This window comes from Amyelois transitella, chromosome 29 (genome assembly GCF_032362555.1).
Source record: "Amyelois transitella isolate CPQ chromosome 29, ilAmyTran1.1, whole genome shotgun sequence".
Classification (NCBI taxonomy): domain Eukaryota; kingdom Metazoa; phylum Arthropoda; class Insecta; order Lepidoptera; family Pyralidae; genus Amyelois; species Amyelois transitella.
In genome coordinates this window covers 3,401,368-3,416,815 of record NC_083532.1, presented here as the reverse complement: position 1 = coordinate 3,416,815, position 15,448 = coordinate 3,401,368, and the positions used below count along the sequence as shown (strand labels likewise).

Below are 15,448 nucleotides of genomic sequence, written 5' to 3'. Positions count from 1 at the left end.
GCAAAATTTTCAAAATACACATACTTACTAAAATTGGTGAATTAGCACAAAACGAAAAAAAAATGTGTCATTTTTACATACACAGTGCAACATTTACAGTGACAAAATACATAGAATGCGATATTCAAAATATGGATTTTCAAGAAATATTGTGCAAAAATTTTATAGCCCTTCTAATTACCAAATCTCTTTTACTATGAAAAAAAATAATTTTATTATATAGTACAGGAGGCCACATTGAGAAGTCTACCTACCTCACAGTATAGACGTATTGAAGTTATACTTTTCTGATTACACAGAAAGGGACTAAAAAGCATCATAAATCAGAAACATAAGGAAAATGTTTATTTCATGTTATTCCATTCTGACATTTAGTTTATTGTTCATAGTAGTAATACTAATTTTTAATTGTAGGTACTCTTATGATTGCTATCGTGTAAGAAAATTCTCTTGAAAAAGTAAGAAAACTCTTGGCCTCTAACCTTTTAAACAAGTCTTTTAAAATATCTTAATCGCCAATCTACGGTTTTTTGATGAAAATTTTGTATTGACGTCAATAAGTTTGATATAAATAATAAGTACCTACTTTAAACTTAGGTAAAGTATTGTAAGTTTAGAATGTTAATAATAAAAACAAAATTACACTTCGAATACGCATTTAATTGAACATCTTTTGCGATATACAGATAAGTACATTCATCTTAACATTACACGGTACACAATAGCTAGCAACGATCAACAAGGCGATACAAAACTGTACCATAAATACAAGACAACAAGTATGATTATCGTTTGTATTCAACGATAAAAATTCTAGACTACATTTCGTATTTTATTTATGTGTATATAATTTATAGCGTTATTTGAGAATAAAATATTAATCGACTTGGCTCAAATAAACATTATTATAGTAGCAGATTTTATTTCAAAATAATTCAAATTAAAAAATTTTATTCATTATTATGGGACATTTCAACATCACTTAATAATTGTCATAACTAGTTATAGCGAATTTCGAAAAGTTTACTGAACATATTCAACCATTTAAAGATATCTATCAAAAAATAATATCAATTAAGTATTTATTTTTAAATTCAATAAATTAACATCAGTGGGGCAGTAAAATAAAAGTGTTGTTTTGTAACACAAAAAACTAAATAAAAAGAAAATAAAGAAGGAAATGAGATTCTTGGTAGGTAAAATTATTTGAGCAGCTCTTCACATTTTTCATTATTATTTCAATATAAAGTAGGAAAAGGAAAAAAAATACCTTTAAATAATATTATGATATCACCACAAATACTTTATAGGATTAAAAATGATAGAAGTAAAAATAATAAAAAACATAAATAATTTAAAAAGTAAAATTTGAACTAAATTGCATTGACATTTTGCTACTTAAAAACTAACACAAACTAATATAAACCCTACATTTAATGTTAGCAAAATATTATTGTGTATGATTTGCATGGAAATATCATAAAAACACATTAATATGTTTAATTTTTCATTCTATTATCATGATGTTCTCTGTTATTTCATTTCGTAGCTGCGTCGTGTGATGATTTTTTTCTGTCTTATTATTATTTATAAACAGTTATAGCACCAAGATAGCGTAGATCTGGCTAAAATATTTTAATTGGGTTATGTTAAGTGTTCAGTACTGTGAAATGAGCTGAAGGTATTTATAGGACCATTTCTAAATATTCTTAGCATTTAATAAATGGCAGTGAAGGATCAATTGAATAATATACGAGCATATTGTTTCTTTCAAAATAAAAAAAAATAACACGAATTAAATACATTAGTCGCTAACAACACCAAAGTAGTAGAAATATTCTATGACCATAGGGTCATAGACAATTTATACAAAATTTTGTTTTCTTCAGGATTTTTAATTGTTTTCAATAGATTATTAATATTTTTATTTTGTCTTCTACGAAGTGATACACATGTTTATATAAAAAGGTACAGTATAAAAGCTTTCAACAATGTAATATTTCATGTCCATGAACAAAAGTTAACCGAAAATTAAAATTAGAAAATATTTTTGTTTATGTTACTAGGTCTGACACTATTGATTCATGTAAAAAAAAAACAAATTGACTATAGTTGAAGTAGATTCAGGGTATTGCATCAACTTTGCACATCAAACATTTATTTCATACAAGCTATCTTCAAAAACATTTAGCAAAATCTATATTGATAAAATTAATCCTGTACAAAGAACATTCTAGTAACTTTTCATATCACGTTTAGGACTATCCAACTGCTTACTTTTATCAATATAATTTTTGATATTTAATTAATATCTTACTCTTTCTAACATGATTTAAATGCATGAAAAAAATTCCAACCGTAAAAGTTTATTCATTTCAGTCTATTTTTAAACTACAGGGAAAATGTATAAAAGACTTTGTCTTATCATCAAAACTGTGGTCTTGAGTTCGATTAACAGAGTGAGGAAATATTTCCACAATTTTTATTGGATATTTTTCTGGGTGTTAACCAGTAACTCCGCTAACTCACCCAGGTTAGATAGAGTACTCACAGTTCTAAAGGAGTACAGCTTAGAAAAGAACAGAAACCTATAAAAAAAATGAAAGTCATTCATTTGCGGTGTGCAACGTACTATTATTTCTTTTTATTTGTAACTTCGTACGTAAAAAAAGTATAAAGACAAGATTATATGTATATAACTTCGTGCAGATGAAATTAATTTTAATAAAAATCATGTTAAAACGAGCGAAAAATAACCATAAAGTTTTAACAATGATTTTCTTTTTCTACTATTAGCTGCTGAACTTCGTACGAAGATATAGTTACGTGTGACGTTTCAGATGTCAGATGAATTATTTCTTCGGCTTCCACCTGAAGAAAAAAGTGGGGATAAAAAACTATGTTGACTATTTATTTTAAGGTCCGCTAATTAAGCTTTAAGACTAATTGAAAAGGAATATTTTTCTTTTGTAAGATACAAAAAATTAAAATAGGAAAAACGTTTCTCGTATACGTTCATAATATGTTTTTCTTTTTGTGACATGTTGACAGTAAATAAAATGTGATTTAAAAATATGTGACTATTTGAAAAAAGCATTACCGACAAATTTTTTACAAATGTTGTGTAGGTACTGATAATAATAATTTTAAAACAGATTTGAAGTACCAATTCAAGACAGTACAACTATATTCTTACTTTACTAAAGTCTTATAAGAAACTTGTGTTCCGTCATTTGTAGCAAACTAGTCTGAATAATTGTGTAAAGCTTATTATTTAAATTATATAAACTTTATGACTGAAACATGCCAAATAGTAATAATCTTACCTTGAAGCTTCCGCAAAAGCTGAAGAAGTTTGCATTGTAAGCACGAAGCGAATACCAGTTTATTTCTATTTTAGTAGTTAAGACCCCATGGTAGAATTAAACCAAGCGATTTAATCCGCATGCCCGAGAAATTTTTTTAAAGTTACCAGTAAACTAACATGCTTAATGATTTCTTTTAAAAAAACTAGATATTCTCTCACTACATGACGATTTTGTAGCACGATGACCGAAACCCTTTTCAATTAGTAAATAAACAATTTAAATTTATAATAAATAAATGCCTGTGATTTCAAATTAATCAGAACATATTTTATCTAAAATGTAAGTTTCTGCAGCGGAACTTTTTATTCTAATGTTAAATTGTTTAAAACTTGAAATTTAACTAATTATTTTTTTTTTAAATTAAACCGAATCCGTTGTCAGTTATATTTAAATATTGATTGTCAGTATACTAATATAAAAAACACTTCTTTTCAAATATTTATTCTACATTTCGATCGTCTTAAATAGTTAACAACAACAAAATATACATTATTGATATAATAGTAACAACGACATGTAACAAAACAATTTTTACACACATCATTCTTGTAAGGGAGACCACAGCGCTGAAATAAGTGTTTTCAAGATTGTATTTACTATTTATTAATACTTTAACTAATAAAAATAATAGTCTATTACATTAATAAATTATACTTATTGTTGTACTAAGAAAGAAATAAATTTATATGGGACAGATTATATTAGCCTCGAAGTAAGTACGAGATATTAACGCAATGATATTATATTTTACTATAAATACTTATATAGATAAACAGCTAAGACCCAAGGTCATCCAGAAAAAGTTCGTTTATCATCATGCCCTGTCTGGGATTCGAACCCGGAACCTCTGGTTTGACAAGAGCCACCAATTACTGTTAACGCAAGGACTGTTTTTCTGTCTGCATATTCAGTTATTGCATTAACGGAAAAACATATTGTTGTATTTATTTTCTTCGAATTTATCAAAAGTTTCTAATGATCACGACTAATGTAAATTCTTTCATTGCAATTTATTTACAATTAATTAAACTTAAAGAGATGGTCACCACTTACAAGAAAGTTCGAACGATTGATCTGTAAGTATTTTCATATAAAATTAATCATTACATTTAATTTGTTTATTAATAAGAAGTTATTTAATTACCGTTATTTTCATTATGTCATTTAGATATTATATTATTTTTAATTAAAATAAACCAAAAAGTATGAAGGGATAAGAAATATTTTTGTCGATACTCATTTTAAAAGTTCTGATTCTAAAGTGTAAACGAGAATATCACGGAAAAGGTCATTATAGAAACTTAAAAAAAATATATAACGAACTTCAAAAATCCTTACAGATCACTGAAATACATTTGAACCATTTATAATAAATACACTCACGAGAAAGCTGATTACATTTCGAAGCGAACAACAAATCACTTGCATGTGACAACCTTTTTTTATTTATATTATTACTGGGGCACTATAGCAGCTATTGTTCGAATTACTGGTTACACTGATTATATTATTTTTAAACCAAAATTTAATGTTCGGAAGACAGGCAACACTGGACCTGTTGTTTTTTGGTGAGATTATATAATTGCTACGTCATTTACAAAATTTGTACTATAAAAACCAAATTGATATGAATTTTTACAAACACTTAACTTACGGACGCGATATTGATAAATAAAATTTAATGAGTGCTTTAGTAAAATATTTAAAATATCAAGTCTGACAATGATTTTGATGATATCTTTGAAACAAGAAATAAGAAATTTTTGTCGGAGTAATAAAAGAACAAATTTTATCAAAAGCCTCTAGGTAATGTGATCAGTCACATTTGACAAAAAGATTTGACGATTTCAGTCCATGACGATATTAAAAAATCTGTTAAGAAGACTGAACAGCTAGCAGTCTTTCATTTTGTCATGATTTTTATAGCTTTTAAAGAAGCTATTAGCGATCAACCCCAATTTTATGTGACATTTTAAGTCGTCACTTCAATAATTATCACGTACGTACATGACCGTCTACAAATATTAAAACATGAATCAACATTTTGGCATCAATAAGACCTAGCGTTCATTAAAAAGGAAAAGAAGAAAATCAATTAAGTATACCAAAATTTATTGCTTTTTATTGAAAAATTCGAACCGCTGAAATAGCTTTCCTTATTAATAGTCCTTATGTGAGGAGCAAAAAATTCTACAAATGTGTTTTAAAACGCACATTTTTTAATAAGTCTTTTTTTCATAAAGCATGAGATTAAGTCGACTTACCAATTATTAAAATTATTATGAACGGCGTTAAAAAATCAAATGTATACCGAAATCTCATCTCATAATAGGTTTATTTCGCAAAAATTTCATGTACCGTGAGGTCGTCGATAAAACAGTATATATCCTCCCTCCTCCGGTCTATCACCAGATTTAAAACCTTTTATGACAAACATTGATTACCCTTTTTGGTAGGTTTTAATGTCGTCAATTAAGAGCATTTCATTTTAATAATCAACACTGAGCATATTAACATATCTTCAAATGAACTAATACTTAATGCACTAATGTAATATTCTGTCTAGCTTTCCAAAATGAATAGAGTTTGTACAATCATGTTTCTATCTCATAAAATAACATTGCCTAAAAAAATTAAGTATTTGCACACAATAAGAGTATTGTTAAAAGTTATAACCAAAATTATGTGTTTATTCTTTCTTGCCCCTCACCCAGGACAAACAGAGTAAACGTCCAACAAAGCGAGGAGTTTTTAAACAATACTAATTTACTCTTTAAAAAAAATAACAATAAAATATTTCGTAGACTTTGATACTGGTGTTATCTTTTAATCAAGGAAAAGAATGCGGAATTTGCAAGTATTTAACAGATGAGTTACTATTGAAATACTCATCTCAACTTTTGCGGACGATTACCCCTCAACCTTTCGGATAATTGAACCTTACTACCAGGTGAAAAGTAAAGCAATTACTTTCAAACCACCTTAAAAAAGGGAATTTGGAAGCACCCAATAGTTAGACTGGTTTCATAGTCACACGTATGTGCAGTACCAGTTTTGCGAACTATCTTAACACATTTTTGTTGATAAATATTTTTAATTATCGGTACATTTTTATAGTACCACCATTTAATAAAGAAACTAAGTACTAAATGTAAAATACGTTAATTCTTCTGCAAATAACAGAAGAAAAAAAATGGCGACCTTGGATCAGCTGATCGTGGTGTTTAGCAAAAATTAATAAGGTCCGTTAGCGCGCCAAAATGTCAATATGTATTTGACATCCGTCAAAAATTTTCAGTCGACGAAAAATATTTCCTACGCTCATCGAAACAAACTTGACAATATACCGCCATTTTGGCACGTCAAACGACGCCGATCCGACCATGAAACCAGCCTAAACGCAGCACGTAACCCTAAAAGCTAGCGGATATAAAACTTCAAGCGTTATTGTTATCATTTGTAATCACTGTCGACTCTCTCTTTTAAGTGCATCTACAAACCATCAGGAAGCAGCGTCCAAAAGAAAATTGCATTAAATAAGTCATGATGTTGGTTGCGTGTGGCGTATTGCAAATGGCCGATATAAAAATATGTTTATATTTTACATGCATACATTAAATCACGCTTTTTTCTAAGAGGGGTAGGCAGAGACTAGTTACGTCTTTCCACTTGCTTGTTTGTTTGCTTTTAATATCTTTATTGCACAGAAATTTACACAGAAAGTTACAAGAAATAGTACATAGTTATAAAATAAATAAATCACTTGCAATGGCGGACTTATCTCTTATATTTGCCTTATATTTAACCACTTATATTATTTCTCATTTTCGATTACAATGTAAATAGATTTTTTTAAATACGTTAAACAACTATACCGACAGCGATTCCCAATTTTAGTTTACAGAGACACCAATAGATGGCGTTTTAGTTTTAATCCAAAATAAAAATATAATTAAAAAATCTGCTTAAAATATAAACATATTTCTATATCGATGTATAAATGTATAGAGAAGCGACCAGCGTTGCATGTGTGTACCAGTATAATGTAAAAGTTAGTAACGTGAACAATAAGTGTTAAAACAATATACCTTGCCTCACCTTATTTGAAATAAGTCTGTTCGGAAATCATGTTATATTTTACGTTTAATCTACAATATTATACAAAATTCTTAGAGGATTAATTAAATGATTAAGTTCGGCACTGACCAAATCCTTGAATCAATGCTGACTTCGCTATTTAATTGTACTTTTTTACAATTAAACGTAATTACATGCATATATTTAACACTATCTTTTGCTCGAGAATTTGCTCTTGAGAGAAGCTCTTTTGCTCCGAGAAGTTATTTTTGCGTGTTGCGAGTACAATTCTTAAAATCAAATTTTCAGCTTCTTTTTTAAAGATCGCTCACATAATTTTTTTGTCAATGTCTTTTAAGCACCGACATACAGACAGTGACCGACATATTTAAATATTATAATTTTAACTAAGAAATGTATACTGTTACAATAAATTACATTATTTCCGAACAGAGCGGTTATCAAAGTGTATAGAGAGTCAATCACCAGTATCCGTCAAGCACTCACCACTTCACTGGTGAGACAGTTGATCGTGGTGGGGGGGAGGACGCGCGCCGGCGGTGGCGGGGGGCGGGGGGACCGCCGCCCTTCACTGCGAGCTGGGGTTATTGGATAGCCTGAAAACGTGAATTTAAATTTCGAACCAACCTATAATAGACCAGATTCTTCTGGCCAAAGTTTACAAAGGTGTGCATGCTTTGATGTGATGTCCACTTGTGATCATAATTATGGAGCGACCACCTGTTTGACCTAAGCAAGCTTGGTGGAATCTAGCCCATACAAGATCATGGTTACACATATAGCTGCCTGAATGTGCGAGTTGCATGTGTTTTTTAAGATATTTTCCCTCACCGTCGAGCATCGGTTAGCAATCAAACTAATGTACACAAAAAGTCATTGGTCAAGGCCGAACTGAATCTGTGTTTAACGCTTTTTAAATATGGAACCTTAAACTTTCGACCAACGACGCTCATATTTTTGGCTTGGCCTAAGTTAAAGCTTGCACAATAACGTATTACACCTAAGACTTCATCTTGCTCACAATTATGCAGGCTGACGTCAAACGTATTTAAAATATCAATAAAAACAAACCTTGTTCACTACTACTAGACTCTGTAAAGCTCGGTGTGCCTTCAGTCCAGGTAGGCGTGGAGCCCTCCACCGACGCGGGCGGCGTCCAACATACACTATAAACAAAGTCAATCAATCAGTCAATATATACAAAACTAATACTTCTAATATACAAAACTACAAAACTAACATAAACAAAGATTACTAAGTGACCGATAATAACTTTTGGCCAAATCGGTTAGGCTTACTAAGCCCAATTGGGCTTGTAAGTTCTCCGCTTTTACTTCCCAATGAAAAGTTAACTTTCGTTAATGAAATTTTGCCAATATAAAGAATCTCTAGGCTAGAATTGCTTCTCTTTTTTAGTCTTCGTCAATCAAATATTTGATATAGACCTCTTTCAAGTCCCCTGGGTTCCATTTTGGGCAGTAAGTAACCAGTTGCTGCCCGCCACCTTCCGGATGCTACTTACGGACCTAAATTGCTTAAAGGAAAAAAAATACCAGCTTTTAAGAGAAAGAATCAAAATCCTCACCTCGCTTCGTTACTCCTAGCGCTGCTTAACGCCGCCGGGGTCAAAGCCAGAGACGACGCCGATGATGTAGTCATCACACTGGCCGCACTGGACGCCCCCCGTCGTCTCCCAGACGCAGAAGAGGATGTTGTAGACGACGAATTAGTTCTGGACGTCCGCGGGGGCGGGGCTTCTTCGAACGGGGGCGGCGGGGTGGAGCAGCACGAGAGCGGAGCCGCTGCTGTGGTATACTAGCGTTAGGTACTACTAGCATCAGTTACAGGGATGGGAGTCTCTAGCGCAGTTTTGTAATTGGTTATAGTGTGCACGTCGTCATTTGAGGTTTCTAAGTGGAAGGGCAAGGTAGACAAACGTCGAGCTATTGTCTAACGTTAACTTAGTGTTAATTGCTTAAACTGTTGGTTACAATGTACTTCCAATTTGACAATAGCGACAATAATAACGGTTTTGTTTCATTGTACTTAGTAATATTGTGCCACAAACATTATAAGCCATAATGTTAAAAAATTTGATTTAGTGCTAAACGCATTCAAAACCGCTTGGAAACCTCAAGAGAGAAGAGCATTTGCGCACACTATAATTGATTGAGATGATCCAAATAGAACAAGCAAAGTTATTTCTGTCCAAGACGCATTTGTTGATCGACGAGACGATGTTTCCAAATTTTTGATTCAGATAAAGTTAAGATCTATTAAGACTATCAGTTAGATTTTCCTCCTAATAAAACCTAACGTTTAATGGCCCTGGTTATAGCGACGATGTAAATCAAAGTCGAAAATCAAGTGTGATTGCGCATAAATGACTTGGACAGGATTTGATGGACGTGGATTCTAATTTCTTTTATATTAAGAAAGGGATACTACGATAGAGACTCATTTAAGGGAGAGATGAAGAAAATGTTAAGTGGAATAAAACAACATAAAATACAATACAAAAATCCACAAGATACAATATGTTAATAGGTGGCTAGCTGATAAATCAACACATTTCGAAGTTCAACGAAATAAAATATAATGAAGCTGAAAATGTGAACATCAATGTGTAAAATATAAAAAGGAGTGATAAAAGTAATGGCAGTTCAGGACACATAAAAAGTACAAATAATTCAAAAGTTAAGACCTAGAATGCGGCTAAAATCTACGGCTACTTGCATATGAATCAGCAGATAGTTAAGAAAATTGATTGATGTAAGGGCATAAGATTTGAAAGAGAAAACTAAAAACTATTGAGTAATAATGACTAACATCTACAAATCATCCACAAATACGTAAAATACTACGAAAATGCAATGAAATTTCGTTTCAAGTCCATTTTTCATCTATCTTCAAGACTGCATCTTTAAAGATCACATTTTTGTTCAATACTTATGGAATATGGATTTTTTAAAGAACTTCTTCAACATCCTTTCTCATTTTGAAAATCTTTCTTTTTTCCGACTTTTTCTTAAAACTACCCTTCTTTTTCTGTCTAGGAACTCTAGTAGGTGGCTTAGAATCAGACTCGGATGCTTCTGTAAACTTTCTAATTTTGTCGTGAACATTACCGCTTATGGATTTAGACACAACTGGTGCCATAGTTGTTACATTCAAAGAATAGTTTGAACGCTTATCGCTAGAACTTGTACTCGCATATTCTATTGGTTCAAATATTTTCTTAGCTTCCTTAACCGGCTTCCCGATTTCAATGTTCCTGTGTGATCGTTTGCTATCTTGAGACGACGATAGAGAACTTCTTCTTGAACTATTTTCTGAATCAGATTGCACTTTCCAAATATGCTTTTGGAACATGTCAATTTTATTTTTAGCTTTTCTGTGACATATCACTTCGTCTTTAGTCATGCCCCTTGAATGTTGTTCAGTGTAAGTTTTAATTACTATATTGGGTTTAGGTTTTTTAATATCTTGCGTTCGGTTTCTATCTCTCTTTGATTGGTTGAAGTTTAGTCTTTTCGTCAAACCAGATATAATACCAGGCTTAGTACCATTTCTATCATTTTTGTTTTCCGTTTCTTTGGGTACTGGTTCGCTATAATTTTCTCCATGAATCTTTTTCAAAGTTTTAGCAGCTGATATCAACTCTGAGGACTTAACATTATGAACACTGGCTTTCTCATTGACTACATCTGGATTGATGGGTGATTTTCTTGAAAATTTGTCTCCTATATGAGTGACAACACCTTTAATAAATTGAGAAGGACTTTTAGACTGCCTGCCTTTGACTTCAATGACGTCGTCATCGTTCATATCATACACTATTATATTTTCTTCACTGCTAGACTCAGTTAAAGATGTATCGTTATAATCTCCTGAATCCAAATGTTCTCTCACAGCTTTATCAACATTGAACTTAGCCATCATTGTCGTCTGAGCGATTAGATCTTTACCCGGATGTGATCTTTCTGTTATACTATCAGCTTCTTCAACAAAATCTAAGAAGGAATTAGAAGCAACTAATTTGGTAACTTTAATCGAGTGTTCGGACACAGACGGTGGGATGCGACATGCAACAGGCTCTTTGAACTTAAAATCATGCCCATAAAAACAGAAATCATCATCACTGCTCGTGATTGGTGTCTGCGGTGGAATATCATTGATTGATATGTTTAAATTGGGATAATCACCTTTCGTATCGAGACTGGAAGATTGGGAATTGGCTCCGCCACGCTTAGCCTTGGGGGAACCCCTAGGAGGTACGGGTGGAGGAACCCGTTGCTTTTGGGAGCCTTTTAAAACTGCTGGGAAAGCAACATCGGGTTCTGACGAGGCCGTTTTTGACGTCGCTATAGATATCTTTGCCGCGGTGGAGACGGGCGACGTCAAAGACGTCGGAGTTATATGCGCTGTGACGTCAGACAGAGACACTGAAGGAACAAAAACGCCCGTAAGTTTGTAAAATTTTATTCAAATACATGTAAACGAAAAGATTTGGCACATAAAGAATATTTAACAATAAAAAATATTAAAATTTGTGTATTAAATTGGAAGCATACGTAGAATGGGTTTAAATGTCCAAAATAGCATGTTTATATTTATATTTTTTAGATGGAGCTTGACCGTTAACGCATCGATTTATTATTGGTGCATTTTTAAAGATAAGTGAATTTGTTTTTGAAAGAGCATGCAAATTTGAGGAAGGTGTATAAAATATAGGGTATACCCAATAGTAAAGATCCGAAGGTCATAGCAGCATGAAAAGAAAGAATATAATGACGATAAGTTTACGGATTTGGGTTAAGTTAGTTATTTTTTTAACTAATGACCATAACGCAAGACAAGAATCGAAGCATATGTAGAAAAATATCCAAGTAGAACTCTCTAGAACCGTTATTAGTAGTGATGAAACTTTTTTGTACCTCTACATCTTGTTTTGCATTCCAGTCAGCTTTATTGAGATTAAAATAAATAAAAAAGCATAGCAAGCAATAAAATTTAGACAGTTAGGGTTGATGTTGCAAAGCAAAGCTCATTTGATTATTTTTATGGTTTATAAGCACACGCTTAATTTTTACACTTCAATTTTTTTTATCTTAAAATATAATAATTATTTGTATTGCATAAAAACATATTGAAGGTTAGAATTAATCAATTATAACTTTAAATTTTTTATTTCATTATTTCAAGCAGATCTTTAATTCAAATAAATTTTGAGTGTACAATTGTTTTATATATCGACATGATTTCTTAAGTACGTTTTTAAACTAATATCTTTTCTAGCTTTAACTCAATAAACTACAATCATTTATTTAATCTCTATTGTTTATATATGAGTTCTTTTACCCAAAATTATTTGATATCTACCGATATTCAGCCGTTTGCCTGTTACGTATTAAGGCAGACTGTAGTAGTAGTACGCTTGTCTGTGACATCGGAGGTCCCGGGTTCGAATCCCGGGCAGGGCATGATGAGAAAATAACTTTTTCTAATTGACCTGGGTCTTAGATGTTAATCTATATAAGTATTTATTATAAAATATAGTATCGTTAAGTTAGTATCTCGTAACACAAGTCTCGAACTTACTTCGAGGCTAACTCAATCCGTGTAATTTGTCCCCTATATATTTATTTATTTATGAATTAAACAAAAAAATATGTAATAGGAACACACACATACAACGATGCTCACTCACCTGCTTTCGCGCCCGGGCCCACGCTGGTACCAGCGGCGCCTATCCGTACGGTAGCGTGAAAAATATTACAGTGCCATAAAGCTTCATTCAACTTAATATATTTTTTAATATAAACATTTTTTGTTAGTTCATCGATACTGAGATCCACTTCTGAGCAAAGGCCTTCTCCTTGTTCCCCAAATACAGTTAAAAATAATAAAGTACAATATTGACAGCACAGATAGAATAATTTAGAAAATTTTGAAGTTCCCTTTAGAGAAGATCTATAAATAATATTATTTTGCTACCATTTAGCTATTTCGTGCTAGGCAACGTAAAGTCGTAGAAAGTAGTTATAATTAGATTTAAGTGATGTGACGTCAATAAGTGATACCTTATATCCAATTTTGAAAATAAATCTATTCTATTCTAAAGCTTTGGCGCTAATTAGTGTTCGTGATGATTACTTGCAGAGATCAGAATAAATATAATTCGATAGTTTATATTCTATAGTAACGTCATTTGGTTAAACAATGCGTAGGTATATTCAGCTGAATCCTTCTTACTCATTACAGATAGCACCATAGGTACATGCAAAATAAATAAAAGCATGTTAAAACAAAAAAGCTAGTGTGCCTTTGAAATTGCAAAAAAATATTTCGTAAGTGTATAAAAAGAAAGAAAATTGTGAAAATACATTAATTAAAGTTAATATCAAAACATACCCTTCCCATTGTTTATGTTAATTGTATTACGGCCCACTACTAGGTAATAGAATTAAGGAAAATATTCATATACCTACATTCCCACGTATTTAATTAATTTAATAAAAGTCAAAAGTCAAAGAAAATCTCATTTAATTCATTATTATATACACATTTTGTCAATACAGCACAATATCATATCAATTTCAATTTTAAAATTTTGCGATAAATACATACATTATTCAATTAAAAATTTTAGTTTTGCGAAGATCGTGTAACAAAACAATTGGCTAAGTAAACATTTTTCTTACTTGATTATTATTTTAACATTATATTTTTTCTTCAAGCACTCACTCACCTTTATCCGGTCCCAATATTTTTTTACAGGGATTTAGAAAGCTTTTTATTAAGCTCTTATTCATAAATAAATAATTTGTGTCGCAGTTCGCGTGACCTAACATTCTGAGCAGATTCTTGTAACTAAAAATATTTGTGTGTTGTCCCTGTAGTGCAACTGATGATTATTATATATTTTAATTAATTTTAAGTTGATGAGTAGAAAACAGTCATAGAATACATAACGAAATGACCTGCTAAGAATATGAGGTCACGCTACGCAAAAATCACTAAAAAATAAAGGTCGTGTTCAAATAAAGTATATATTGTTACCTCCAAACAAAAATATGAAATTCGTAGACAAGAAAAATCTTTACTCAGCCAATTTGTTATTAAAATTGCTATTCTTTCGCAATATAAAAAAATAATAATCAGAACATTCATTTATATATAAATTAAAGGTATTTTAATCCTATCCAACATCATTATTATTAAAACATTGATTGTTATTATGAAATATTGGAGAAACCGTCGTTTAGCGAGCTTTAATAATAAAATACATAAATAAAAGTATTACTTCACTATAAATTATATTTACACAAATTATTATAAAAACTAAACACGGTATATGTAAAATTGTTTACATATAAAATAACTTAATCATCTCATAATATCTCTTATTATTGTAATATATTAATATGATATTAAAAAAAAATAGTGGATGGGTCAGGTCTTTCAAGAAAATGGTGGGATGAATCTTCCTTGCCTTATTTATATATATTTTGTATGATTAAAAAAAATTCTGAACGCTATGATAAAATAATTCCAGATAATTAATTGGTAAAATAATCATTTAAAGACATTTTATAAAAATAAAAATGCAGGATTATTGCAAATATTTGTGACGATATATAGGTATTTTGTGTTATTTTGTGCTTCTATTTATTTTATTTGACGATATCAAATAAAGAAAAAAAATCCCTAAATTAATATAAGGCTTGTATTAAGTTATGTATGGGAGCGAAATACATTCAGTCAGAAAAGTATCGGGAATGGATTATTTATTTATGGTTCCAAATTCAAATTTTTGTTTTTTTTGTTGTTGTTAGATTGGCACAACTGTTTTCCATTTTGGCGCGGAGTTTGAGTTGCATCTGTTGTTTACATTAAATACAGTGCTATTTTTAGTTATATCTTATCTAGTGTGTATTGCTAATTTCATAATGGATAAAAACATCGAACAAAGAGTTTGT

At 31.0% G+C, this 15,448-nt stretch overlaps 1 protein-coding gene across 9 annotated transcripts in view; it reads right to left on the bottom strand.

Moving 5' to 3' along the window:
* LOC106129490 (phosphatidylinositol 4-phosphate 5-kinase type-1 alpha) overlaps window positions 1-15,448 on the bottom strand; it is a 44,856-nt gene that overhangs the window by 511 nt on the left and 28,897 nt on the right. The window contains exons 14-19 of one of the 9 annotated variants that reach the window (XM_060952626.1): window positions 13,177-13,215; window positions 11,672-11,911; window positions 9,052-9,271; window positions 8,538-8,632; window positions 7,953-8,062; window positions 70-2,871 (exon numbers count right to left, since the gene is read on the bottom strand). In XM_060952626.1, the coding sequence (XP_060808609.1) occupies window positions 2,767-2,871; window positions 7,953-8,062; window positions 8,538-8,632; window positions 9,052-9,271; window positions 11,672-11,911; window positions 13,177-13,215 (809 nt within the window). In that variant the 3' untranslated portion in view covers window positions 70-2,766. Of the gene's footprint in view, window positions 1-69; window positions 2,872-7,952; window positions 8,063-8,537; window positions 8,633-9,051; window positions 9,272-9,292; window positions 11,912-13,176; window positions 13,216-15,448 lie in introns of those variants that run through there. The other 8 variants (XM_060952627.1, XM_060952628.1, XM_060952629.1 and 5 more) reach the window with 8 other exon arrangements.